The following is a 25,549-nucleotide window of genomic DNA, read 5'->3' as shown; positions in this document are numbered from 1 at the left end:
GTTATGACAACATTGCCCACACATCACACCATCGTCATCATCTATAAAATTCTGTTGACTATTGCTTGTATTTGGTATATGTTTAAACTGAATTTCTAAGTGCTCTATATTACAACTGATCTTAAATTTTTTAGCACTACTAGAAAAATGGTCTTTACTGATACTTAGTTCGTGACACTTTATTAAAAAGTATCAGTATTTACATATATATGGACCATTTTCCGTGTTTAACATACAAGTATCACAAAATATTAATACTCTGGTGTCTCTAAATTAAACATCAGAGATTACTGACACTAAAGTATCTGTAATAAATTTAAAGTAAATATTATATTGTTCCCGATAAAACTCGAACCCAAAACCTATAAAAATTAAGCTTTTAAGTTTTAAACTAAAGCCATTATAATTTTTCGTAATGACACTAAGGTATCACTAACTGTTAAAAAAAACAAAAACAAAAACACACGCACACATTCACACATGACACCTCACCCCACACACTCACAAGACGCAAAAACAAACCCTAAGTCCTTAACAATTAACATTACAATACTTTGAAAGAGAGAGAGCGCCGCTACTCTCGATCCAGTGCTCCAACACCGGCTCAGATCTCTCGCTTTTATATCACCGCGTCAAGCCTCTCCGTCACGCCATCAAGCCTCCATCAAGTGTCACTGCTTCAAGCCTCCATCAAGTGTCACTGCGTCAAGCCTCTCTGTCACGCCGTCAAGCTTCCATCATGCGTCACCGCGTCAAGCCTCTCTCCGCTGTCATAAGTCACCGACGCGGCACCGCGCCATCACTAGCCAACCAACCACCAAAATTGACAGCCGTGCTAGCTACCCACCACCACAATACCCTGCCACTGCCTGCTAATACTCCACAAAATCTTCTCAAGACTTCTAGCCACAATGTCCAGGTCTACTTTTTCAAGTCTTGCTTCTTCAAGTCTTAAAAGGTTAAAACAACAATTTTAGATTTCAAATCTTGCTTCTTCAAGTCTTAAAGTGTATCTTCAGTCACCAATTATATTTATGGGTATTCACCGGTTCGTTGAGTAATTTTTTCAAACATATGGGGTATCGCGTCATAACAACCTTGTATATATCTATATCTAACATTGAATGAATGAATGAATCTATGTGTAGCTTACGAAATGAAAAATCAAGAGTAGTAACAATTAAAGAACAATTAAAAATGAAATGAAAGCTTAATCACAAGTTGTCTGTTGATTTACCTTTCAATAAATCTCTCTCTCACACTCACACACTCTGCTCTCTAACCTACCTTTTTGACTTGGCTCCCAGAAAATAATAAAGTAAAATTTTGGTCCCAAGAAAGTTTGATTTCTAAACAAAGGGGAAAAAAGTTAAAAGAAAGTAAGATTTATTTTACAAATTTTACGGTGCTTCTCTTTTAGAACTGTATGTATAAATAATAATAATAATAATAATAATAATAATAATAATATGAGTTTCATAGAAAATTTAGTTTATTTGATCATGTTCATTGATATGCTTTAACAATGCTTTATTAATTCTTTTTATTTCTTTAGGAAAGATTGATAGAGTGGATAATATCTAACTAATTTTATGATAAATGGCAAAACGTGTGGAATATAATTGGAAAAAGATTGAAATAATCTATTTCAGATTTTTATGTCCTCTTGCGTTAGTTTATTGGATATGCTTTTATTATATGTCCGTAATTTACTTTGTTTAGGCCAAATAAAATATTTTTTGTTGGATGGGGCAATATATAGTATAGATGGCCTAGTGTAACTCACTAGAAGCTGCAAATTCTCTGTAATTTGCAGAATCTTTTTTTTTTTTTAATCTGGGGTACATGCACAGAGATTTGGGTGCATCCACTTCACACTTATCATTTTTATACAAAAGAAACCATGTAGCACATATTAAAATCACATACACTTCACTTTTCAAAGATTTAATCCAACAATAAAAAAATTTCCGATTTAATCCAACATCACATGCAACTTCCTGTGGAGTTAAGTTCCCAAATTCCATTAACTGAAAACCATGTCCCGAATTTGATTTACAAGAAAGGCTTTTACAAGAGAGGACAAGGAGAAATTTGAAGTAATCTGGAATTCTCCATAGTCTTGGTTTCCTTGATTTGCTATTTGGCTTGTTGGCATTCTCCAATATGTAATATGTTTGTACTATTTTTGTAGAAGTTACGAAAAGACGATGACTTCTACTTGATTTGCTATTTGGCAGGTTGCCATCCAGCGCTGTGAGCCCTCTTGGTAAGGATTGCATTATTTCATCCATGAAAGCAGTAAGTTGCCCAATTAATTCATTTGCTCGCATCAATTTGCTAGATTGTTTTATGTAGGTATCAATTGTTATGTGTTAAATGTCCCAAAGTATAAGAAACCAAAAGAGAGATGAGTACAAAGACATGGGGTGTGTATTAAACAGACTAATTTATTGCGTCAAATTGGATATTACAACCTACAGAATCAGTTAAAAAAAAATGAAATGACATGAAAAATGAAAAATGTTTATGGCATGTTTTGTTGGCTTGCTGAACATGTACATGTATTTAAGTGACTTTAAACAAACAAAACATGGCTTTGTTTTGCAATTTGTATCTTTTATTTAAACTTGAAAAGTTTAATCTTGCATTATGTCTACAGGGGGCGTTAACACCTATGTTAGATTAATTACATGCTTGGTAACCCAAACTTTAATTCATTAAAAAAAATATTTATCATTTAGCTACGAAGCTTAGGAGTATTCATGCACATGTAAGAAGTTCATGTATCTAGTCTCTATACTTTTTTCTTGGGGGTTAAATTTCAAATAGGGTTTAAAATTTTAATCTTAATACTTTTTTTCTGTTCTATAAATGTGCAGCAAAATTCTTCAGCAAACTGTGGATGAAGTCAAAAGAAATCCTTCCTAACTAGCACATGCCGACTTTTATGAAACTTGCATTTTTTTCTCGTCTCCCATGGGGAGTAGCTGAACCCATTGAGGTAATGCTTAATTCAATCATTTCTTGATGGTTTATTAAAATATAGCATATATGTTTTATTGTCTTATATTCTGTACCTGTATTTTGGATTTGGAATTTCTATTAATAGACTTCACTTTCTACCCATAAAATGAGAATATAATTATACTTTTGTAGCTATTTTGAGCCACAAATATAAAGAATGTTCACCTTAGAAAAAATAAGCTCCACCATTTTTTAAATAATTGATAGTGCACCGTGTCTAAGTGAATGATTGAGAGATCTTTGTAATTGATCCAGTGATCTTTCTTCAATATTTCCTTTTGGTTTCTTCATCTCAATGACCTTAAGCCATTTTTTATTCTTGTACCTTAATAACTGACTATGTTTAGTTTCTTTTTGCAGAAGTGAAGTTTCTAAAAAGCTGGTGTTGTATTTTGACCCCAGATTGTTATAATTGTGTCTCGAAGATTTGATAGGAAATTGGAAAGTACTGCAAGAGTTTGGTACTATACATTTTTTTCTTAAGAATACTTATTTAATTCATTAGTGATACCCTAAGAATACTTAGGATGAAAAGGATTAATATCAATTCTGAGCTTGTTAGGGATCTTCGGTAATTACTGTTAGGTGTGCTATGTGCTGGTTCTGTTTATTTCCATGTTCTTGCTTTCCGTAATTTCTAGAAAATGTTGAGTGGTTGGTTACAGATTATTGTTTTAGTGATATTGACTTGTTAGTAATTGGATTTGAAGTTGGATGTGATGAGTACACATTATGGATGATCTTTCGTAACTTCTTGATGAGTGGGCCGCATATGTTGCCAAGTTATTTGTAGCATACAATAATCATGTAATGTATGAGTATATTTTTTATTGTAAATGTCCAAGACTTAATTTGTCTGGCATACTAATTAATTCTATATGTTACACTTGTAGGTGGGAAAACAATGAAGTTCAAGGTGTAGAGGCATTGAGGAAAATTTTGTTGCCAACTAAATACTTGTATTTTTCTCAAATCGAATGTCTACTTGTGTGTCTTTCAAAACCAAGAGGTGGGCTTGGAAACAGCCATCCTTTGAAGAAAGCTTAATAGTTCACTAGTCTAGCTCCATGGCACCGAAAATGAATCAGGGCTCCTATATTTGAGATATATATTCTGAATTTATATGTTTCTTTAATACTTGTTTGAATTTGTATTTGATACAATTGTAATAATAGATATACTACCAATATTTAAATATGAATTGAAAGATTTTGCAATATGAATCGAGGTGTTTTTTTTTTTTTAGATTTGTGGTGCCTTTTAATTTTACCAACAAATCAATTAGTAATGAGACAATTTAAATTTTTATTTTTCTAAATAAATTAAATAGTGATACCATGGTAATAGTAATCATAGACACTAATATTATATCAACAATTACTAATACTATAGGATCATAATATTAGTGATACTATAGTAACAATAATCACTAACATCAATTACAAGTGTCACTATTTTTCTGACTCCCAGATTACTGACGCAATTAACAAGTGTCACTAAAAGTAATTACTGACACTATTCTAATGTCAGTAAAGACCATTTTTCTAGTAGTGTAGATAAATTTGCCTTGACCTTTCTATGGTTACTTATTAGATAAATTTACCCTTTTGAACAGTATAAATAGAATCCATATTTTCATTTGATAATGGAAGTAATCAAAGGTTGTAAAATGTCATCACCTGATTTCAATAAAATCTTGGAAGTGTTGTTTTGATGCATTATTACCTCTTTGCATTTTGCTGTTTGTAGTAAATGGCTGGTTTGAAAATTTGAAATGCATATATCATTTTTACATTAATTTTTTTTAAAAAAAATTGTCTAGCTTTTACAGTTTGTTTGCATTGAGATGTATTTATCATTTTTATAGAACTAGAGGATTAGGTCGATTGTGGGCATCATACGAGCTACATTTTTATAGAACCAAGTTATGCATCATTTTTTTTTTTTGATTCAATAGGGGCTCTGTTAAAAGAACTACAAGGACACTATTCGGGGGTGAGCCACCCCATACATATCATGAAGAAGAAAAGGAATGACACAATCCGGGGGACTACTCAAATTGTGAAGGCCAATTGGAAGGTCGGAAGCGTAATTCGCAATTGAGTCTGCAGCAAAATTTGCCTCTCTGTAAACATGGTTCACATAAATGTGCCAATTCCTGTGTATAAGCTCTTTGATGGACGAAACAAGCGGAGAGTATTCATTAGTCATTTCTTCAAGATTATTCAGCATTTGAACAACGCATTGACTATCGACTTCAACAAGAAGCCAGCGAATACCGTGGTCCCAAGCCATAACCATACCTTGATAAACCCCCCATAGTTCTGCAATTGTGACCGAACAATACCCAATGTTCATTGCAAAGCCACTAACCCAATCCCCGTTAGAGTTCCGAAGAATTCCTCCAGCAAACGAACCCCCATTTCTTCTACATGCACCATCTGAGTTAAGTTTGCACAAAGGCCATACAGGGGGTTGCCACCTAATCCACTTTTCCACTTTTCTTGTTGGACCATTGAGGCCAGACTTGTTGGAGCTAGTGATCTCTTCTGCACGAATAAGAACATCTTGAGCCATGCGAAGTGAGTCCGTTGAAACCTTATTAAACTGGTACTGATTCCGCCAAAACCATAGTCTCCATATTGCGACTCCAAACATACAAGACCACTCCAAACCATTCTCCATGCATTGGTTACTTCTCAAATTAAGAGTTAACCAGTCAATAAGATTTGAAGAGAAAAAAACTTGACGCCATTCACTTGGGAGAAGTTGGTTTCATAACCTTCTTGCCATAAAACAGTCACGAAGTACATGAAGCGTGGTCTCTGATGCCACCCCACAATGGTCACAGGTCCAGTCAATATGGATGTGCCTTCGTCCAATTTCGGCTTTTGTCTTCAACCGATCATGAAGGGCAAGCCATATAAAGGTTTGCACACGAGGCGGCCCCTTCCATTTCCAAGCAATGTTCCATGTTGTGCAAATTTTAATGTACTCGCAAGCGCACGAATCTATTGTAGTATAGACTAATGGTGACGAGTGTCGATCCCACGAGGAGGTGGATTTTAATTATATATAGAATTAATTTTGTAAATGGGTGGTTGGAATTGTGGTGGAAGTGATTTAAATTATCCTAAAATTGGAATTGAAATGGCGATAATAAATTCTAAAATTGGACTTGCAATGGCGAGAATAAATTGAAGAGAAATCTATTAAATTGACGTACTTGGGTATCTGGATCCGTATCAACATACATCATGGGCTAAATAATCCGTATTAATGCCAATTAAATCATGAGGGGGGAATCCACACCTCATGAACCACGCTCTAATCAATATGGTGCGAAGGGCTTATCGTGCCAAATAATAATAACCTTGTACTAGAGGGCCGGTGAAACCAAGGCGGTACTAGACAAGATTAGTATTATTTGTCGACGAGAAGTCAAAACATCCACAAAAACTAGAGGGGAAGAGAAAATAAATTTATCAAATAAAGCCCATGACACATGTTGAGACTTCACCTTCAACCCAAGCTTGAAAGAAAATTAGCCACTCATAATTGAACTAGGGGTAAAATAGGAATTTATTAAAATACGAAGAAAATACAAGATGGAGAGGGAATTACAGAAAATGGATCCCAAAAATGGATTCAGAGCTATCAAATTAGGGGGGAGAGGCCCCCTTTTTATAGATACATGGAGTAAATCATGGCCATCGGATTAAAAACAGTTTGGACGCTCAGGATTGCGCCACGTCATCAGTCAATGCCACATCATCGGTCCGTCTATGTGAACAGTGTCGTGAACAGTAACGTATACAGTATCGTACACGTGAATAGTACCGTACAAGTGAACAGTGCCATTTTTCCTTTTATGCTCCTCCTAAGGTTTTCGACCGTCCTGAGTTCAAAAGTGATGTCCGTTTTGCCATCTGATTTCTCGTTTATTGTGAAATGACTATGATGCCCCTAAAATACATAAAATCTTAATTAAAATAAAACACATGTAATTAAATCACAAAAAGGTTAAATACATAAAAGTAAGGGTTGTTAGTAAGACTTGAAATGTAAAATGACGGTTTTCTCCTTTATAAATATACATTTTCTAATACTCAACATTCCACCGAGAGTGTTCTATACCAGTTTCGTTTTCAGTTATGGCCATATAGGCAGACTTGATAGAGAAATCCCCCCGTTGAGAATTGGCCCAAAAAAATTTATCATCGCCCTTTCCTTCCATTGGTGGCTGAACAGCTGCAATTCCTAAAATAATACAATTCGGGAGGAGATGTTCAAAAGAATCCCAACGCCAGTTACCATTAGTATCGACAAAATCAACAACTAAATTCATTAAACTCTCGACAGGAATAGGAGCCAGCGCATATGAACTCAAAGGCTTGTGCTTAGTAACCCAACAGTCCAACCAAAAACGGACCCTCCTACCATTTCCTATATTCCACTGAAGCCCTTTAAGAGTATCCGACCAAACCTTTCCAATTGATTTCCAGAGATGCGAACCACTGCGAGTTGGTAAACCAAGAGGGAAGTCCGAGTCAGCTACGCCATATTTGGTATAGAGTACTCTACACCAAAGACTCGTTGGTTCAGAAACCAGACCCCAAAAGAAGAATTTAACATTATGACTCAAATTCACAAGGATTCACTATCAAATCAATTATAATAGAGTTATGTGTCCCAATTTGAGTTTCAACTGATGTGGTATTCATCGATTAGATGATGGTTAAGAAATTTTACAAGTTATGAAATCTATCATCCAATAAATAAGTGACACATAGCATTAGAACTCAAGTTAGGACTCAAATATTGGGATCTTTGACATTATTGACTAAAATAACAACAACAGCTGAGATTCTTTGGCGCCATCTTTGACATTATTGACTAAAATAACAATAACAGCTGAGATTCTTTGGCGCCAATGTGCTCGGAATACGCAGTATTTGTCAAGAACCCTATTTAAAATAAAAGAACTTGAGATATTGTATTTTAGGGCATTTCCTTTTTTTTTTTAAGGGTATCTTTAACATTATTGATTAGCTCAGATTCTTTGGCATCAATGTACTACGGAATAAGCAATACTTGTCAAGAATCATATTTTGAATAAAAGAATTTGAGATATTGTACTTTAGGGTATCTCTTTTTGTTTTCTTTAATTTAAAATCATACTTTTAACCAGTTTGGTAACTAACCGGTGATACTATTTTAAAAGTAATTAAAAAAACTTTTATTAATAGAAATAATGTGCAACATTGATTAGATCTAATAATTCATATTTCTTACATTATTGATGCCTGAAAAAAATTATAGTATCATAGAGGGACCCTTATTCTATACACGTTATAAAATCTCAATAATTACCTCAATTAAAATAACATTTTTTTTAATTTGTTAGAATAGAAATGAAAAAGATGCTCTCGACTCTTCGTACATCAATGACAAAATAAATGATGAAGAACTGCCCATTTGTTTTGCCTTATGGCCATTGGTGATTTGCTTGAAAATTCTGGTTTTGATCATTGTCGGAAGAATTTAAATGCAAAATAGCATCTATATAGTATGGGTTTAAAATATTTAATAGGATCACAAAAAGACACGTGATGGGGTTGGGGTGTTGAGGAGAATATACTAAAATTGGCCTACACGCGATTGGGGTGTTGAGGAGAATATTCCATATCAACTAATAAAAAATTCTTGGACTAAGAGTATAAGATTGAGATAACCCTCAACTCATGAATTAACTTTTGAGTATGAAATAGGCTACTAAGCTTTTATACAATTATCTATTTATAAAACCTGGAATCCAACTTTCTCATCTTATATAATATTAATACTTCAATGCAGTCTCGTACTGCCAAAATCTAAACAAGGTAGCAAACCGGTTTAATTGCTTGCCCTTAGTAATATATTAATTTTTGTTATTTGCTTTCTTTTAATATTGTAATATTAATTTGTTTCTCTGTTTTATCATTAAAAATTCTCTTTGGTCCGCTATTGGTGTTTAATTTGTAATCAATCATGTTCACACAAGTCAAGTGAAACAAAACGTTTTCAAAAAAGTGATTTGATTTTTTTAAACCTACTTTGATTTGATTGATAAAAACAGATTTTCAATGATTAAGATCATTATGATTGCAGCTTCTTACGTGAAACTTATGAAAGCAAACGCATGCACACACACTCTCACTACCTCTTACTCCGATTCGCTCCTTCTCATTTGGTCAAATTTACGGCAGCAGCCAGCCCACCACACTCACTATCAAAGGAGAACTTTCTACATCGAGCGCTACTGACAGCCGTCATTTTGACCATACATTTGGTTTTCAATTTTCATTCACCTCACCAGTCAAAGCAGAGTATGTTGTTGAATAAATAACACAGGACCCACGTAAGACGATTGTGTTAGACCTGTAATAACGATAAAAGTGAAGAAACATGATTTGATAGAAAAGTTAATGTTTCAACAGCCGAAGAAACGCAAAAAAGATTTGATAATGATTTTCAATTTTGTCGCTTCTTGGGCTTTTATTTATAAATACCCCGCTGCTTGCATGCTTTGATAAAATCATCCGATCACAACAGATACAATTTATTTGATATCGAAGGATCCCAACTCATCAAAGCAATGGCAGTGTACTCAAAGATTCTAACTGCAACAGATGTTTCTAATCAGCTGGAAGTTAAGTCCAGCTGGATTAATGATTTATTTCCGGCATTCGAAGCTGGGCAATACCATCAAGACTTGGTCGTAGAGGACGAGAAAGGAGAAAAATGGGAATTCGTCTTGCGCATCCGTCAGAAAAAGCACAAGAAACCCTCTATCAGCCAAGCCACCTGGCATCCTTTTGTTGTGGCAAAGCAAGCTGAAGTTGATGATAGAGTTGAGTTTTCTAGGAAAACAGATGGAGCTACCGGATCAGCATGCAGGTACAAGATTAGAGTGATTAAAAAGGTGAAGAAAGAAGTGATGGAAAATGAGGGGAAAGAAGTGATAAAAAATGAGGGGAAAGAAGTGAAGCTATTCGGTGTTATTATCGGTCATGCTTAACTTATTCCCAACAATTAAAGTGGACAAGTGTTCGCTTTCTTTATTAACTGCATGCTATTACGCTTATTATCCTGTTTTTCTTCTTGAAGTGAGATTTGTTTACTTAAAAGAATTTTTTTTTTTATTATTCTGGTTTTCCAGAATTGCTTGTCCGTTCATGCTATTTTAGTTCACTTTCTATCCATCTTCATGTATTTCTTTTCTATTAATAATATGGCAGTTGTTCAAATATCGCAATTGTTCAACTCTCTCTCCTCATGTATATCTAGGGTTTCTATTGTCTAGCTTTTACATTAATTTAAAAAAAAAATAGTCTACCTTTTACAGTAAGGGTTTCCATAAGCTAATATTCCAAGTCATTGACACGCTCCATTGTCTATAATTTTATAAGGCTAACATCTTATGCATGGTAACACAATTACGCCACTACGTACTCTCCTTATATTCCAAAAGAAGAGAGTATAAAACAGCCTAACCCTTCAAAATATAAACTAGAAAGCGACAAATATTAGACACATAATGTGGTAGGATAAGACATAATTTATTCAAACACGCGCGTGCAAAGAAATATTCTCATAATTTGTTCAATAAATTCCGCTTGAATAGTCAAGATCCATATAAAAAAAAAAAAGAACAAAGAAAAAAGAAAAAAAAACTGTTATAGTTTGAAGAGAATGATTTGGTAAAAGCATCACAAGTGTTATCATCAGTTGATTTTATTTTTCAACCAATTCTTTCAATTCAAATCACTTTAAACTCACGTAAGTATGTGGTAGGTCATTAACTTCCAAAATCCAACTTTCTCCAGTTAAATAGCGTTAATACTTCAATACAGATCGGTATCGACAAAAACCAAACAAACTAAACTAACCTATAACAGTTATCATTGACAATTCTGTTTGGTCGTCCTTTGGCGTATAACTTTTTATCAATTCATGTTCACACAAGTCAACTGAAACATAAGCTTACATAATTTGATTTGATTTTTTTCAAACCTACTTTGATTTGATTAATAGATTGTTAATGATTGAGAGCATTATCATTACAGATTTTTACGTGAAACCTATAAAAGAAAACGCAAGTACACATGCACACTGTCACTATCTCTTACTTCCAGTTTGGTCAAAATTTATGGCTGCATCCACGTACAATCACTTCCAAAGAACTTTCTACTTCAACATCAAGAGCACTTTCCGGTCTGCCAATCACTTGAAAGCAAACGTAACATTCAAAGTTTTCAAAAATGATGATGATTGAAAGTGACAGTAAAAATGAATGCACCAACAAATTAATTTCTCTAATCCATCACTGAAAATATATATCCACAAATATTAATTAATTAAGTTTCTTCCCGTGATGTTGATATTTTTGGGAAGGATTTTATCTACCTAAATACTACGCATATTTGAATTGGTTTAGATAATACTTAAAAGAAACCACTTATTATATTTCGTTTGAAAAGACGAATATGATGATTCTCAATTTCACCTCACCAGTCAAAGCAGAGTATGTTGTTGAATAAATAACACAGGACCCACGTACGACGACTTGCGTTAGACCTATGATAACGATAGATTTGATAGAAAGTTAATATTAATGTTTCAACAGCCGACGAAATGCAAAAAAGATTTGATAATGATGTTCAATTTTGTCGGCTCTTGGGCTTTTCTTATAAATTCACCCCCTGGCTCATCCTTTGATCAGATCACAACAAGTACAATTTATTTGATATCGAAGGATCTCAACTCATCAAAGCAATGGCAGTGTATTTAAAAACTCTAACTCCAACAGATATTTCTATTCGGCTGGAAGTTAATGCCAACCGTCTTAGAGGTTTTTTTCCGGCATTCGAAGCAGGGCAATACCGTCAAGTCTTGGACGTAGAGGACGAGGATAGAAAAAATTGGAAATTCGTCTTGTGCATCCGTCAGGGACAGTACGAGAAACCCTTTATCAGCCAAGCCACCTGGCGTCCTTTTGTTGAGGAAAAGCAAGCAGAAGTTGGTGATGCAGTTGAGTTTTCTAGGGAAACAGATGGAGCTTCTGGATCAGCATGCAGGTACAAGATTAGATTGATTAAAAAAGGGATGAAAAAGGAGGAGAAAGAAGTGATGGAAAATGAGGAGAACGAAGTGATAAACAATGAGAAGAAAGAAGTGAAGCTATTCGGTGCTATTATCGGTTATAGCAACAATTAAAGTGGAAATGTGTTCGCTTTCTTTATTAATTGCATGCTATTACGCTTATTATCCTGTTTTTCTTCTTGAACTGAGATTTGTTTACTTAAAATAAAATAAAAAAAGTTTGTTATTATTCTGGTTTTCCATAATTGCTTGTACGTTCATGCTATTTTAGTTCATTTTCTATCCATCTTCATGTAGTTCTTTTCTATTAATAATTTGTAGTTGTTCAGCTATCGCAATTGTTCAACTCTCTCCCCTCATGTATGTCTAGGGTTTCTATTGTCTAGCTTTTACAGTAAGGGTTTCCATAAGCTAATATTCCAAGTAATTGACATGTGCGTCATGATCTATAATCTTAAAGGCCAACATCTTATGTATGGTACCACAGCCACGCCACGACATACTCTCTTTATATTTCAATAAATTCCTCTTGAATAGTCAAGATTCATATATAAAAAAAAGAAAAAAGAAAAAGAAAAAATTTGTTATAGTTTGAAGAGAATGATTGGGTAAAAGCATCACAAGTGTTTTCATGAGTTGATTTTATTTTTCAACCAATTCTTTCAATTCAAATCACTTAAACTCACGTAAGTATGTGGTAGGTCATGAGCTTCCAAAATCCAACTTTCTCCAGTTAAATAGCGTTAATACTTCAATACGGATCGGTATCGACAAAAACCAAACAAACTAAACTAACCTATAACACTTACCAATAACAATTCTGTTTGGTCGGCTTTTGGTGTTTAATTTTTTTCAAATCACGTACACGTAAAAGCGAACGCAAGCACACGTGCCCACTGTCACTGTCTCTTCCGTCCAATTGGGTGAAAATGTATGGCAGCAGCCATGCACGTACAATCACTTTCAATATATATAATTTTTTTTAATAGTTTTTCAAAGAATACATCAACATCAAGAGCACTTTCTTGTCTGGCAATCATTTGACAGCAAAACGTAATATTCAAAGTTTCAAAATGATGATGATTAGAAGTGACCGTAAAAATAAATGCTCCAACAAATTAGTTTCTCAAATCCTTCACTGAAAATATATATCCACCAAATATTAATTAATTAAGTTTATTTTATTGATGTTGATATTTTTGGGAAGGATCTTTATTGTTGTTTCAGAGACATTAGACATGCCTATAATAGTTAAAAGAAAGTTATACTTGATATTTTATAGATCTTTCCGAATAAAGAAATTAAGCTACCTACGAACTAAGCACATATATGAATTGGTTTGGATAATAGTTATAAGAAATCACTCATTATATTTGGTTTGTAAAGACGAGTATGATGATTCCCAATTTTCATTCACCTCACCAGTCAATACTCAAATAGAATTATAACTTTTAATCGTAGGACAAAATGCAGTATTCGTTTCTGTTTTCAATTTACGTCAACGTCATTTTTTTTATTTTTAGGATGACCGCAGCCAAGAATTAAAGATTGAGAAGAATATTCTATTTCACAAAAAGACGGCCCGTGATTTGGGTGCTGGTAATCATCACCAATCATTTTTGTCAATCAGAGCAGAGCATGTTGTTGAATAAATAAAACGGGACCCACAGACAATTGTGTTAGACCTATGATAGCCATAAAAGTGAAGAAACATGATTTGATAGAAAGGTTATTGTTTCAACAGCCCCAGAAATGTTAATAATATAAAATGCCAAAAAGATTTGATAAATGATTTTCAATTTTGTCGCTTCTTGGGTTTTTCTATTATAAATATCACCCCCCTTGCGCATGCTTTGATCAGACCACAAGAAGTACAATTTATTTGATATCGAAGGATCAAAATTCATCAAAGCAATGGAGGTGTATTCGAAGATTCTAACTGAAACGGATGTTTCTACTCGGCTGGCAGTTGAGTCCAACACAATTGACGAATTTTTCCTGGCATTCGAAGCTGGACAATACAGTCAAAACTTGGTCGTGGAGGACGAGAACGGAGAACGATGGCCATTCCGCTTGTTCATCCGTCAGGGACCGTACAGGAAACCCACTATATCTGCTGGCTGGCGTTGTTTTGTTATGAGCAAGCAAGCTGAAGTGGGAGATCAAGTTGTGTTTATTAAGGAAAGAGCTGGAGCTATAGGATCAGCCTTCAGGTACAAGATTAGAGTGAGTAAAACCACTGAAGCTATTCGATGAAATGGACAAGTGTTCGCTTCCATTATTAATCGCATGCTATTAATATCTACTGCCAGAATAATAGCTACTGCCAGATATAGAATCATAACCTGGAAACATATTGTTAAGATTTTCATAGCCAACAAAATCTGGATTAGAAGTAGAGCCATCAAAGTTTGAAAAATATGCTGCTCTTGGTGTTTTTCCTTTGCCAAAGCCTCTTGGAACAGGCACATAGTCTTCAACAAATCTGTGCCAACAGACATCAGCAGTATGGCCATTTTTAAAGCAAATCTAACATATCAGCTCTCCAACATTATTGAGAATTCCTTGTGATCCACTCATGTTAACAGATTCATTTTTAGCTAGAAAAGATGGGTTCCTAGGTACTGGATTCCTAGGTGCTAGAAAATGGTTGAAACTAGTTGAGTTATTGCCAGGAAAATGTCCTCTGCCATAGCCACTTTTAAAACCTCCATTAAACATTCTTAGAGAGTATTTCATATTTCCCCTGCCAAAGAAAGGATTTCTACCACCAGAATAACTTCTTTTAAAACTTCCTCTAGGCTGTGCAAAATAAGCCCTGGGATAATATGCATTAGTGCATGCATAATTTGCATTAAACACATTTTTGTCATCTTTCTCTTGCTCTAATCTAGTCTCATGAGTGAGTAACAGCGCATAAGCATCATCAAATTCCATCCTTGAACCAGTTATAAATGCAGCAATATCACGATATCCTGATCTTAATCCATTAAGAATAGTTAACATAAGATCCTTCTCTATAATTGGACTACCAACACTGGCCATCTTACCAGCTATTGCCTTCATTTTAATACAATCATCTTCAACACTAAGAGCTTTTTTTTTAAGAGTGTTCAGTTCATATCTGAGCTAAAGAACTCGAGCTTCAGATTGAACTCCAAATTTCTTTTCCAAAGTTCTCCATATATCAAATGAACTGTCACAATTGATAACAAGACTTAAAATACCTTCACTTAATGATGACAGTAGCCAGCCAAGAAGTGTCTGATCCTGTGATCTCCAGATCTAATATTCAGATTTTCAATTTTTTGTGTAGATCCATCTACTTCAGTTAACAGAAGATACTTATTAGGTACTAATCTAGCTCCTGTGACAAAATCCTCTAAACGATTTCCTCTAATTGAAACTAAAACTTGAGAACGCCAGAGTAAGTAATTTGATCGATCTAGCTTGATAGGATTAGTAAAAGAGAAGTTGATTTGAACAGTTTGATTTGTGTTGTTTGTTGTTTGATTACGAAAGCTTGACTGTTGATTACTAGAACTAGCTTTGTATGGCTCTGATACCATGTTTGAAAGCTTGAAATTTGAATGATCAGACTATTTGGCTATTGAGAAAATATGTTCTGGTTGCAGAGAAAATCGTAAAGAGACTTCTGGAATCTTATGTTTTTATTTCACTTTTCTTAATAACGAAATGATTACAAGATGCTCTTATTTATACTCAGTTGTTTACAGCTAACAGAAATGAAGAAACTAACTAAATAGAAACTTAACGTGCTTAACTAATTTCAGCTGAGCTGGCACTTCACTCTTCAACTAATTTAGCTGATTGTACTCAACTCACACATGCGCTGCATGCTTCCATATATTATGAGCTTCCTTAACAAATCAGCCCATGGATGAAGTGCACCATGAACCAGTGCAAGATAATCAACGGCCCATATGAAAAAAGAAACTTCCAGACAGGCAAAAAGACTACGTCGTTTAGGATGGTTCATGGAAATGCTTTGATTAGCTGCGTTTATTTCAGATTCCTTTTTGTTGTTTTCTGTTGCGTTGTTAAAATTGGTTAATTTTCAATCTGTTATATATTTAGTAGCTTTGTTGTTTTTAAGGGCATGAAATGAATGAACAATTTTCTTTCTCTCTTTGACTCTTCTTTCTCATTCTCAAATTTCTGAATTTCCTTCGTTGGAGCAATCACTCGCTTGATGAAATGGTAATTTCGATATTGCTCTCAGTTTCACAAATTAAGAGCGTATCACCATACTAGATTATTTTTTCTCGCAAATTAATCTCAAGTAAGAAATAAAAAAATTAAAAATAAATAAGTGGGGGTTGGGATAAAAGAACACCTAAAATTAATCATGTTCATTGAGACTCGAAGCCTTTATCTATTTCTTGTCTTACCTGTACTGGAGGTAAACCCTAATTGGCTTGAAAATTATAGACTAAAGGAGCATATCTTTGTTTAAAAAAACAAAAAATCCAAGATTAATTTTGATCCTGGGGAAAGATTTAACATCGAAATAGCAATTTGATACTTGCTTTGTTATATTATGTGTGTGTAGGTCGGAGGGTCGGGTGTTAATTGAAAAATAAAAATAAAAAGAGACAAGTTGTGATGGGGAAGCATTAACTCAATTATTTCATTGACTTGTTTGAAATTCCTGCATCTCTGTCGCAGTCGCGGTCAATCAAAGAGTTACATCCGTTTGGGTGAATTCAATTGAAGGCGACGGATTTATAACTTCTTCTCTTACTCCTTCACAAGCAAAATTCTCTCTCTCTATATCACACATCAAGATTTTCTTGAAATTTAAAAAACCGATACGGTTCTGTACATAATATCTTTCAAAGAACAGAAGTGCAGCCCCGAAATTAATTTACTCAAATCAGATCAAATGGGTGGATTCATCTGTATATGTTAAAAAGTCTAAGAAGCAATCTCCAATAGAACAAAAAGTAAGATCAAAAGGGTGGCTTCTATGGTACCTGTTTCCATTTACTGGTAGAGTACATTATAGGAGGGTAAACTCTAGGATGTGTTGCTCTCTTCGATCGTGGCATAGATTCTATTAGTTCCTATTTCTAGTGCGGAGCCATATTTGATTAGGTGGGATCTCACTACTAAGGGCACTTTTCGTTTGCGAATAGTATGGAAGCTTGTGCATTGTTCTAGGCTGAAAGATGAGGTTTTTCCACTTATCTGGCAGTGACATATCCCTTCTTCGATTTCTTTCTTTCTTTGGCTAAAGTTGCATGGATTTTTGGCTACTGATGATACTTTGTGTTCGAAGTGATTTTGCATGGTCTCTCAGTGTGTTTGCGGTTGGGCCGCTAAGACTTCCTGACACTTATTCCTTGATTGCTCGCGAGTTAGGTTGGTTTGGGATAATTTTTGTCAGACTTTGTGTATGAGCTGTTGTTGTTTTGACACCTGAAGCTTTACTTTTTCATTGGTTGTGGTTTGCCCTTTCTCAGAGCCATTTTCAAGTACTTCCTTATTTTATTCTGTGGCAAGTTTGGAAGGCTTATAATGCTTTCAGATTTGATTCCCAACGTTTCTCAGTTAATACGATTATCCATTGGGTGGGATTGGATCTCGGGCTTACTAATTTTGCTTTTGGATTTAACCCTTCCCAGCTGCAGGGAGTTTTAGATTCTCATCGGGCTGAGCTGCAGGGAGTTTTAGATTCTCATCGGGCTGAGGTTTTGGTTGCTTTTGGATCTTTTCTCGGTTGTAAGTCAATATGAGCTTATGACCATTTGGGAGGGATTGGAACTTGCTGTTCAGCTTGGTTACTCTAAGCTTGAGGTAGAGTCAGATTTTGCCACGACGGTTTCTTGAATTCATTCCTAGGGTCCTATTCGATGGGATTATGCCTATTCTCTGCGTCAAGTGTGTGCTTTAACATTTTTCTCTCTTATTTTGGTAAGGGATGTGCTTTGGAAGGCTATTTTTGCTGCTGACTTTCTAGCCAACTGGGCCTATACTCATCGAGTTAGCCAACATTTCTTGTGCTCTCAGGAATCCCCTGCTGGCTTATTTGGCATTCTCTATTTGGACGCACAAGCAGTTCCTTATGTTAGACAATAGAATAATTGGTCTACTATTTCATTTGATGATTCTATACTTTCATTTTCTTTATTCTTATGTATTTGCTCTTGCTTTAGGAGGTTTTATTTTAGAGTGATGATACAGCTACAAACTCTTGTATAAATTTATCTTGTATGAACTGATGTGGCATTAATTCATTGGTTAAATGAAAATATAAAATATTATAAATAAATCATGTGGGTCAAGTGATATTTAATTCAACTAATTTTATCATGCCACATTAATTTGTACAAAATAAGTTTATACAATAGTTTGTGGGTATATCAATACTCTTTATTTTATATCCCCCTCCTTGTTTTTTTTAACTTTTTACTGATTTATATAACAGGTATGAGTCACGCCTAACTCCCTGCCTCTTGTTTTTTTTTTTTTAAATGAAACCTAATAATTTTCAGTGTCCGATATGCAAATGAAATAAAATTGACATCATACCAAATTACATTTGTATAATGCCAAAAAAATATGCATTTTATTAGTTTAATTAAAAATTACATTTGCATCATGTCATAATATAATTCAACTACTCTTGTTCCGGCCACGATGACGGTGACTACTACCAGTACAACACCACCTACATGATTCAAAACCACCTGTAGACTTACTTCTCTGTGGCTAACAACAACAACTACCGAGGACACACCACTCGCAAGGCCACGATATCTCAAAACTCAGTGGATTATAGGAATCTTACTCTGGGTTTGGATTTGTTAGTTTCCTTAATGGTGTGCTTGTCCTACTTCAGATCAGCAGTTTCAGGTTCAACCATCTTTTAACTTACATGGTTTCTGGGGGTGATAGCATTTCTGCGATTGCATTCCTTTTCAACGTCGACCAACATGCCCTTCTTGACGCTAACAAGCTATCACAAGATGACGTTACATTTCCCTTCACTCCAATTCTAGTTCTCTTAAAACTGCCCCCACCAAGATCCAGCTATTTGTACCATCTCCACCACCTTCTTCTCCACACACCTCCGTCTTACTCCTGTACCTCTTCTAATCATCAATTATTACATATACATAATACAAAAATATTATACATACATATACTTATAAACATGCAAGTAAATTTAATTCAATATTATGTCAATTTCAATAATTTATATTTTTATAACAGTTTGATAGTACGATTTATCAAATATATATGACAAAATTTAAAATTTATGGTATTTTTATCAATAATAATAATATATAATTTCAAATATTATTATTATTATTATTATTATTATTAGTAGTAGTAGTAGAAGATTTTAATAATGATAATATTAATAAAAATAATTAATAGCAGTTTAAATAATAAAGTTAATATTATAATTATAATAATAATAATAATAATAATAATAATTGATAAATTTTAATAATATTAATATTAATTAATGTTTATTATTATTATATTATAATAAAAATTATAAAGGACCTATTTGCAAATAATACAAAATTTTTGGGTATTTTCATAATTCTACATAGACCAAAATGCCAAAATGACAGAATTTGATTGAGGTTAATTTGGAGATTATGAAAGTTCAATGGCGTAAAACGGATAGTTCTGGGAACATGAATCTATTCCCAACCCCTCTTGTGAATGAAATCTATAGGAGTGATTCCTAAATTTGTGTGGCCTGCACGATTCCGATTCTAATTTCAATTCCGCTCTTATTTGGTGAAATAAATACTATCGATGATTCCGATTCTAAATTCTTATTCTTCAATCTGAGAAGTAAACACACCCTTATTAATTGATTTACTTCACAATTGATTATTTCTACCTTACATCTAATATTAGTTATTGTAAAAGCTTACTAAACTAGCTCTAAATCAGATTATAAATGATAATTTAATTTTTAAAGCATAAATAATTCAATATATTATCACGAAATAATTTTAGTTAATTAGTACGTAAATATAACGCTAAAATTATGATTTTGTATTCATAAAAATATATCTTTAAAACATTTATAATATAAGTTATAATATTTAATTTTCTCTTATTATTCTCATAATAAAAAATATATTTTGCAATTATGAATTAGTGTAATGACTAAATAAGCTATAATTGTTTTAATTTAAATTTTCTTATTTTTAACTTATCTCTTTGACTTAATAACTTGAGGGTCCGTTCAATCGTAAAGGAAAAGAAAATGGTCTTGGCGCAATAGTTTTCTCTCTTTCTCTCGGCCGATCCGTCGTGGAAAAATGACTTATGGTGCCATTTTAGACAACAACTGCACTTCCACGAGTGCCGTCATTTTCCCCGGTTCCGACCCATCTCACCTGTTCTGCTGTTCATACTCCCTAGCGCCGGCAATGCCAATATGGGAGTGTTCGTAGCTGACGTATTGGACTCCGACGTCGTTTCATGGGCGGTTCACGGTTGAGGGATGCAATGGAGTATTCTGCGTGGCGACTCCTCGCACGTTGGAGGATCCTGTGGGCCTGGAGAACAGGAGAAGGAGCTTGTTCTTCCGGCGGTTCAAGGGACACTTAATGGGCTTGAGGCTGCTAAGTGGTTGGGGTGAGGCGCGTGGTGGTCACCAGCTCCTTTTCAGCTATTTTTGCGCCGAGTCCCGGGTCGAAAGATAAGGTCTTTGGTTAGACTTTGTGCACTGATCTTGATTATTGCAAGTCTCTTTTAAGGTTATTTTTTCTTATCAAAGTTCCTATTTTTATTTTTCAATGTTATTCGGTTAGTGGAATACATCATCATCATAAGCGTGGTTTTTTGAATGATTAACAGTTGTGGTTTTTTTGAGTTGAAGGGAATATTGATGAACAATTGGGTGATTATTTTGTTTGCCTATAAATTTTGCAGGTTTAATTTGTGAACTTTGAGTGGAAGGTATTTTCAAAAGTTCTTTTGGTGTTACCAAAGTGGCTTTTGTGTAGTCGGAAGCTTGTTTTGTGTTTATTTGTGGTGTTCCGTTGAACTAAGCAAAAGCTTTTCTAGTCTTCTTGATGGAACAACAGTTGGTGATTAGAATTCGCAAAAGTGCTGGGCTTTTTTGGTAGAAAAGCAAAGAATTTCAAGTGCTTTTAAGATAAACCTTGAAAAAGCGCTTTCACTAAATTCACAGAAAGTGATTATATGACCAATTTCATCAGTTAAATTTATGGATGGAAGATAGAGTTCTGTTTGTCAAAAAGGGAAGTGTTGGTACAGTGAGATTATAGGTTCTTAAATTGGTTTGTGTCCTGGGACTCAAATTGACAAATCAAGACCAATCCGCATCTATGTATATTCATTTTCTCGAGTGAAGTACCCGGTTGTGGACAGCTTTTCTGCTGTTGTATGCATCCAATTTTACATGTGGGATTTTAATTGTTGGTTAATATACATCCTATTAATGCTCCTGCTGCTTCTGGTAGATATCTATGCACAGATGGTATCTATTTTACCTGTTAGTACTTTTATTAATTATTGTTTTGTTTTTGAGTTTTGTTTTTGATATCTATCAGTCTCCAACCTCTTCCCCGAGTTTCCTGTTCACAGGTTTGTTATACGCCTCACACTCACACTTAATATTATGGCTCACTGTTTCATTTTATCATAGTTACTGTGACCCTCTTCTCTATTATACTTCCAAATGAAAAATAAAATGGTGCCACTTTTTTTATTAAGTGGCTCCACGATGCAGCTTTTGGTAGTTGTCATTCCCAATGATAGGAAAAACAGTTACAATCAAATCTCATGAGCACGGCCGGCATAAATTATCACTACATTAATTCCTACACTGATTTGTGAACCAAGTCTATATTTTACCTGTTAGTACTTTTAATATCTGATTGAATCATACAAAATCAATCATTATTGTTTTAGTTATCACCCAACGGAGTAGGTTGACTAAGTTGATTGTTGGAATTTTTGGTTGTGCGTTGGCAAAACTGGCTGTTATGGTGGGATGAGAGACGTTACAAGAATCCTATTTAATTTTAAAAAAAAAAGGTTACGAGAAAATTTGAAGTTTTACTATTTATACAGAAGCCATGACATGGTCTTGTGTAACATGACCACATCCTTTAATTTTATGTTTTACTTTGTAGATTTCCTGAAAGAATGATCCTTGTTATGAAGTTAATCCTTTGCAAATTAGAGTTTGCTTACTGTTACCCTTTTTGGAACTGTAACTACAGAGATGACTAGAGATCATTTTATATGGATGAGAGGTGAAGTTCACTTGGTTGTTAATTTTAAGTGAAGAGGCTGAATTGCAAAGAATTTAGCACAGAAAGTGACGCAACACTCAATTTCAATAGTTTTGTTTAGGGATCAGTTGTTTTGAGTGATCAATGCGATAATCCAGATTCTAACATGATGATCCTAGTTGAAGGTGATAATTGCACCCATATGTGGTGTACAATTGGACATGAATATATTATTTCTCTCTTAAATTATTATGACTTTCTAGTGCTTATCCTTTCATGTTTATGGTGGAGCACCTGTAGCTGTGAGCTTCTCTTTTTTGAAATTTCGTTTCTTTAGAATCACTTCTTACTCTTTAGAATTGAATGAGCCTCTTGCTGTTGTTTACATGTATCCACTTTATGAAGTGGAGCTTTTCTTCTCGAATAGTTCAGTTCTTGATAGATACGGTAGAATAAAAATATTCTCTCTGATAAGTCTGTCAATTCGATTGCTTTGTGTAGTTTGCCTTCTATATTAGATTTTTGTCTCTCTTTAGCCTTGGTGAAGAAGCTTTACATTTTATTTGCTGCCCTGGAGTCCTTTTGAAGCCTCGTTGGAACAAAATGCTAATGGTTAATTGCTTCATGAACCAGTTCTGCATTAATATAGGACAAAAATCAAGTATTGTTTTACTTATGAAATGGTTCTCCTGTGACTATGCAACTTTAAAAATTATGAATACTATCAATTTGAATTTTATGTTTCTGTTTACAATTTTCTAGACCAGCGCTGGAAGTATTAATTCAAAGGTAATACTCCACTAACATTTTGCTACAGTTTTCTCTGTTTTTCTGGAGGTGGTGAGTAGTAAAAGTATATATGGTCTCTAGATTTCGAAGTTTATGTGTATCAAATCAGTGATTTCTTATTCTGCTTCTTATCAAATCAGGATACAGATATAAGCTGAGTCGGAGTCGGGTCCAACACAATGGAACTTGGAACCATTTATGAAAGAAATAGCTAAGTATATTTACTTTAATTCGATAGCCAAGTATATTTACCTTAATTCTTAACATTGTTGCTGTCAGATTTGCTCACGACAGCAATGGGATTCTGATCTGGTTGAAGCCAAGTACACAAAAGACCTTGAAGATAACCTGAGCATAATCCATCTTAGGTTCAGGGAACACTCAAGCCACTCTTTAGAAACAGAGAATTCATAGTCTTCTGCTGCCAAATTTTTGAAAGCGAACATTGTGAATATCTCTACTGAGTCTAAAGTGGACTTTAAGGTGACAGAGAAGACACTTGTGACAATACTCAAGACTCTGAAGAAGCCATGGGTTTACATTTCTGGTCCAACAATCAATCCAACTGGCTTGCTTTACAGCAACAAAGAGATAGAGAATATATTAACTGTTTGTGCAAAATATGGGGCAAGAGTTGTGATTGATACGGTATTCTCAGGATTGGAATTCAACTACGAGGGTTGGGGTGGCTGGGATTTGGAAGGCTGTTCGTCACAGCTGTATTCTTCCACCAATTCGTCTTTCAATGTGTTGCTGGTCGGAGGGCTTTCTCTGAAGATGCTGACTGGAGCGCTCAAATTTGGATTTCTGGTTCTAAATCATCCTCATTTGGTTGATGCATGTAGTAGCTTTTCGGGATTAAGCAAGCCTCATAGCACAGTCGGATACGCTATAAAGAAGTTGCTTGGTCTGAGAGAGCGAAAAGCAAGAGAGCTGATGAATGCTGTTGCAGAAAATATAACTTGGAAAGTATATCAAAGCAATTGAAAGAGGTACTTCTATCTACCCTTTTAGGAGAAAATTTGAATTAAACAATTACATTCAATACATAATCTTTGAATTATATTACTCAATTCTAAATATACGTGCTATCATTTTCTCCATGGTGATCTTTCTGCGACAGGCACTTGAGAATTACGGGTGCGAAGTGGTTCAATCCTGCGGTGGTGTTTCAATGGTGGCGAAGCCCTCTGCCTATCTCAACAAAACTGTGAAGATCAACTAGCATTCATCTAGCAGTGGTGAGAAAACTGCTATGGAACAAATCAAGCTTGATGACTCAAATATCAGGGAAGCCATAGTCAAGGCAACTGGATTATGCATCAACAGTGGTTCGTGGACCAGAATTCCTGGCTATTGCCACTTCACAATTGCACTGGAAGAAAGCGAATTTGAACGAGCTTTGGATTGCATAGCTAAATTTAAAAGCGTCGTACAAAAAAGTTCTATTATCTGTCATGATTTATTTCTATTCCGTGATGACGATTGAATAAATTGAAAATCAAATTGAACTGGTTTTCACCGGTTAGCAACAATTGTGATGTTCTGAGATTATAATGAACGTTATCTCTAATGTGATTTAGGACACAATATTTTTCCAATTACAGTTACGTTTGAACAATTCCACTGTAGATATATATATAATAATGACGAAATTGTGTTTTATAACAAGTAATTGGATCAATATTAATACAATACTATTTTAAGTAACATGTGAGTCCCAATTTCTAATTCTAGTGAGCTTCCAACTCAGATTCCCAAATCAAAAGAATTTTCTCTCAGTTTCTTTTGCAAAGTCTTCTAAAGAACTATCCAGATATTGAGATATAATCCAATCTAAACCTATATATCTCTCTACTTCACCTCCCTCCATTCACCAGAAAGTCAACAAACACTTTGTTTCAAAACAAACACTTTGTTTCAAAACAAACACTCTCAACAAGCTAGCTAGCTAGCTACCCAGATGGCGAAATCAAGAATTCTTGCAATGATAATGCCTTTTCTTGTTATGGCAGCAACATTGATGATCATTGCATCACAAGCAAATGCTCTGATGCCGTACACATGATCACCTTTCTTTGACATGATGTTCCTAATGACAGGGAATCCTTTCGGGGTTCTTGAACAAACCACTCTAAAAATCCCAAAAAGAGCTGACAATCATCAAACTCTAGCCCTGGCGACAGCAGACTGGATGGAGACACCAACAGCTCATGTGATCACACTCGACATTCCAGGGATGAAGAAAGATGATGTGAAGATTGAGATTGAAGAGAACAAGGTACTGAGAGTGAGTGGGGAGAGGAAGAGTGATGATTATTATAAGG

At 34.6% G+C, this 25,549-nt stretch overlaps 2 protein-coding genes and 1 long non-coding RNA gene across 25 annotated transcripts in view; 2 read left to right on the top strand and 1 right to left on the bottom strand.

Moving 5' to 3' along the window:
- Positions 1-25,549, bottom strand: part of LOC18041775 (glutathione S-transferase zeta class) — an 88,740-nt gene that overhangs the window by 34,695 nt on the left and 28,496 nt on the right. The gene's annotated exons all lie outside the window — the stretch shown is intronic.
- Positions 484-4,271, top strand: LOC18041752. Of its 23 annotated transcripts, none has more exons than XR_002905139.1 (4): positions 484-919; positions 2,241-2,269; positions 3,388-3,488; positions 3,921-4,271. XR_002905139.1 is itself a non-coding variant. In XM_024182897.1 (3 exons), the coding sequence occupies exons 1-3, from the start codon at positions 740-742 to the stop codon at positions 4,072-4,074; spliced, it is 363 nt and encodes a 120-aa protein (XP_024038665.1). In that variant the 5' UTR covers positions 486-739; the 3' UTR covers positions 4,075-4,271. The 23 variants fall into 23 exon arrangements, 1 of the variants encoding a protein (XP_024038665.1); XR_002905133.1 differs by having other exon boundaries at positions 2,241-2,301; XR_002905135.1 differs by having other exon boundaries at positions 2,241-2,301; positions 3,375-3,488.
- LOC112097652 lies at positions 20,443-24,799 on the top strand. Its single transcript, XR_002905141.1, has 3 exons — positions 20,443-20,927; positions 21,103-24,214; positions 24,346-24,799. It is a non-coding gene; the product is annotated as an uncharacterized LOC112097652 (long non-coding RNA).

Source organism: Citrus clementina, unplaced genomic scaffold, assembly GCF_000493195.1.
Source record: "Citrus clementina cultivar Clemenules unplaced genomic scaffold, Citrus_clementina_v1.0 scaffold_5, whole genome shotgun sequence".
In the NCBI taxonomy this organism is placed as follows: Eukaryota; Viridiplantae; Streptophyta; class Magnoliopsida; order Sapindales; family Rutaceae; genus Citrus; species Citrus x clementina.
Note: the sequence above shows the minus strand (reverse complement) of the source record. Positions and strands in the feature narration are given on the sequence as shown.

Excerpts from the sequence above, each read along its gene's own strand:
- LOC18041752 (XM_024182897.1), top strand. The coding sequence starts at position 740 with ATGCGTCACCGCGTCAAGCCTCTCTCCGCTGTCATAAGTCACCGACGC. Across the intron at positions 920-2,240 it reads CTTCTAGCCACAATGTCCAG|GTTGCCATCCAGCGCTGTGA; the intron begins GTCTACTTTTTC and ends GCTATTTGGCAG. Across the intron at positions 2,270-3,920 it reads CAGCGCTGTGAGCCCTCTTG|GTGGGAAAACAATGAAGTTC; the intron begins GTAAGGATTGCA and ends TTACACTTGTAG.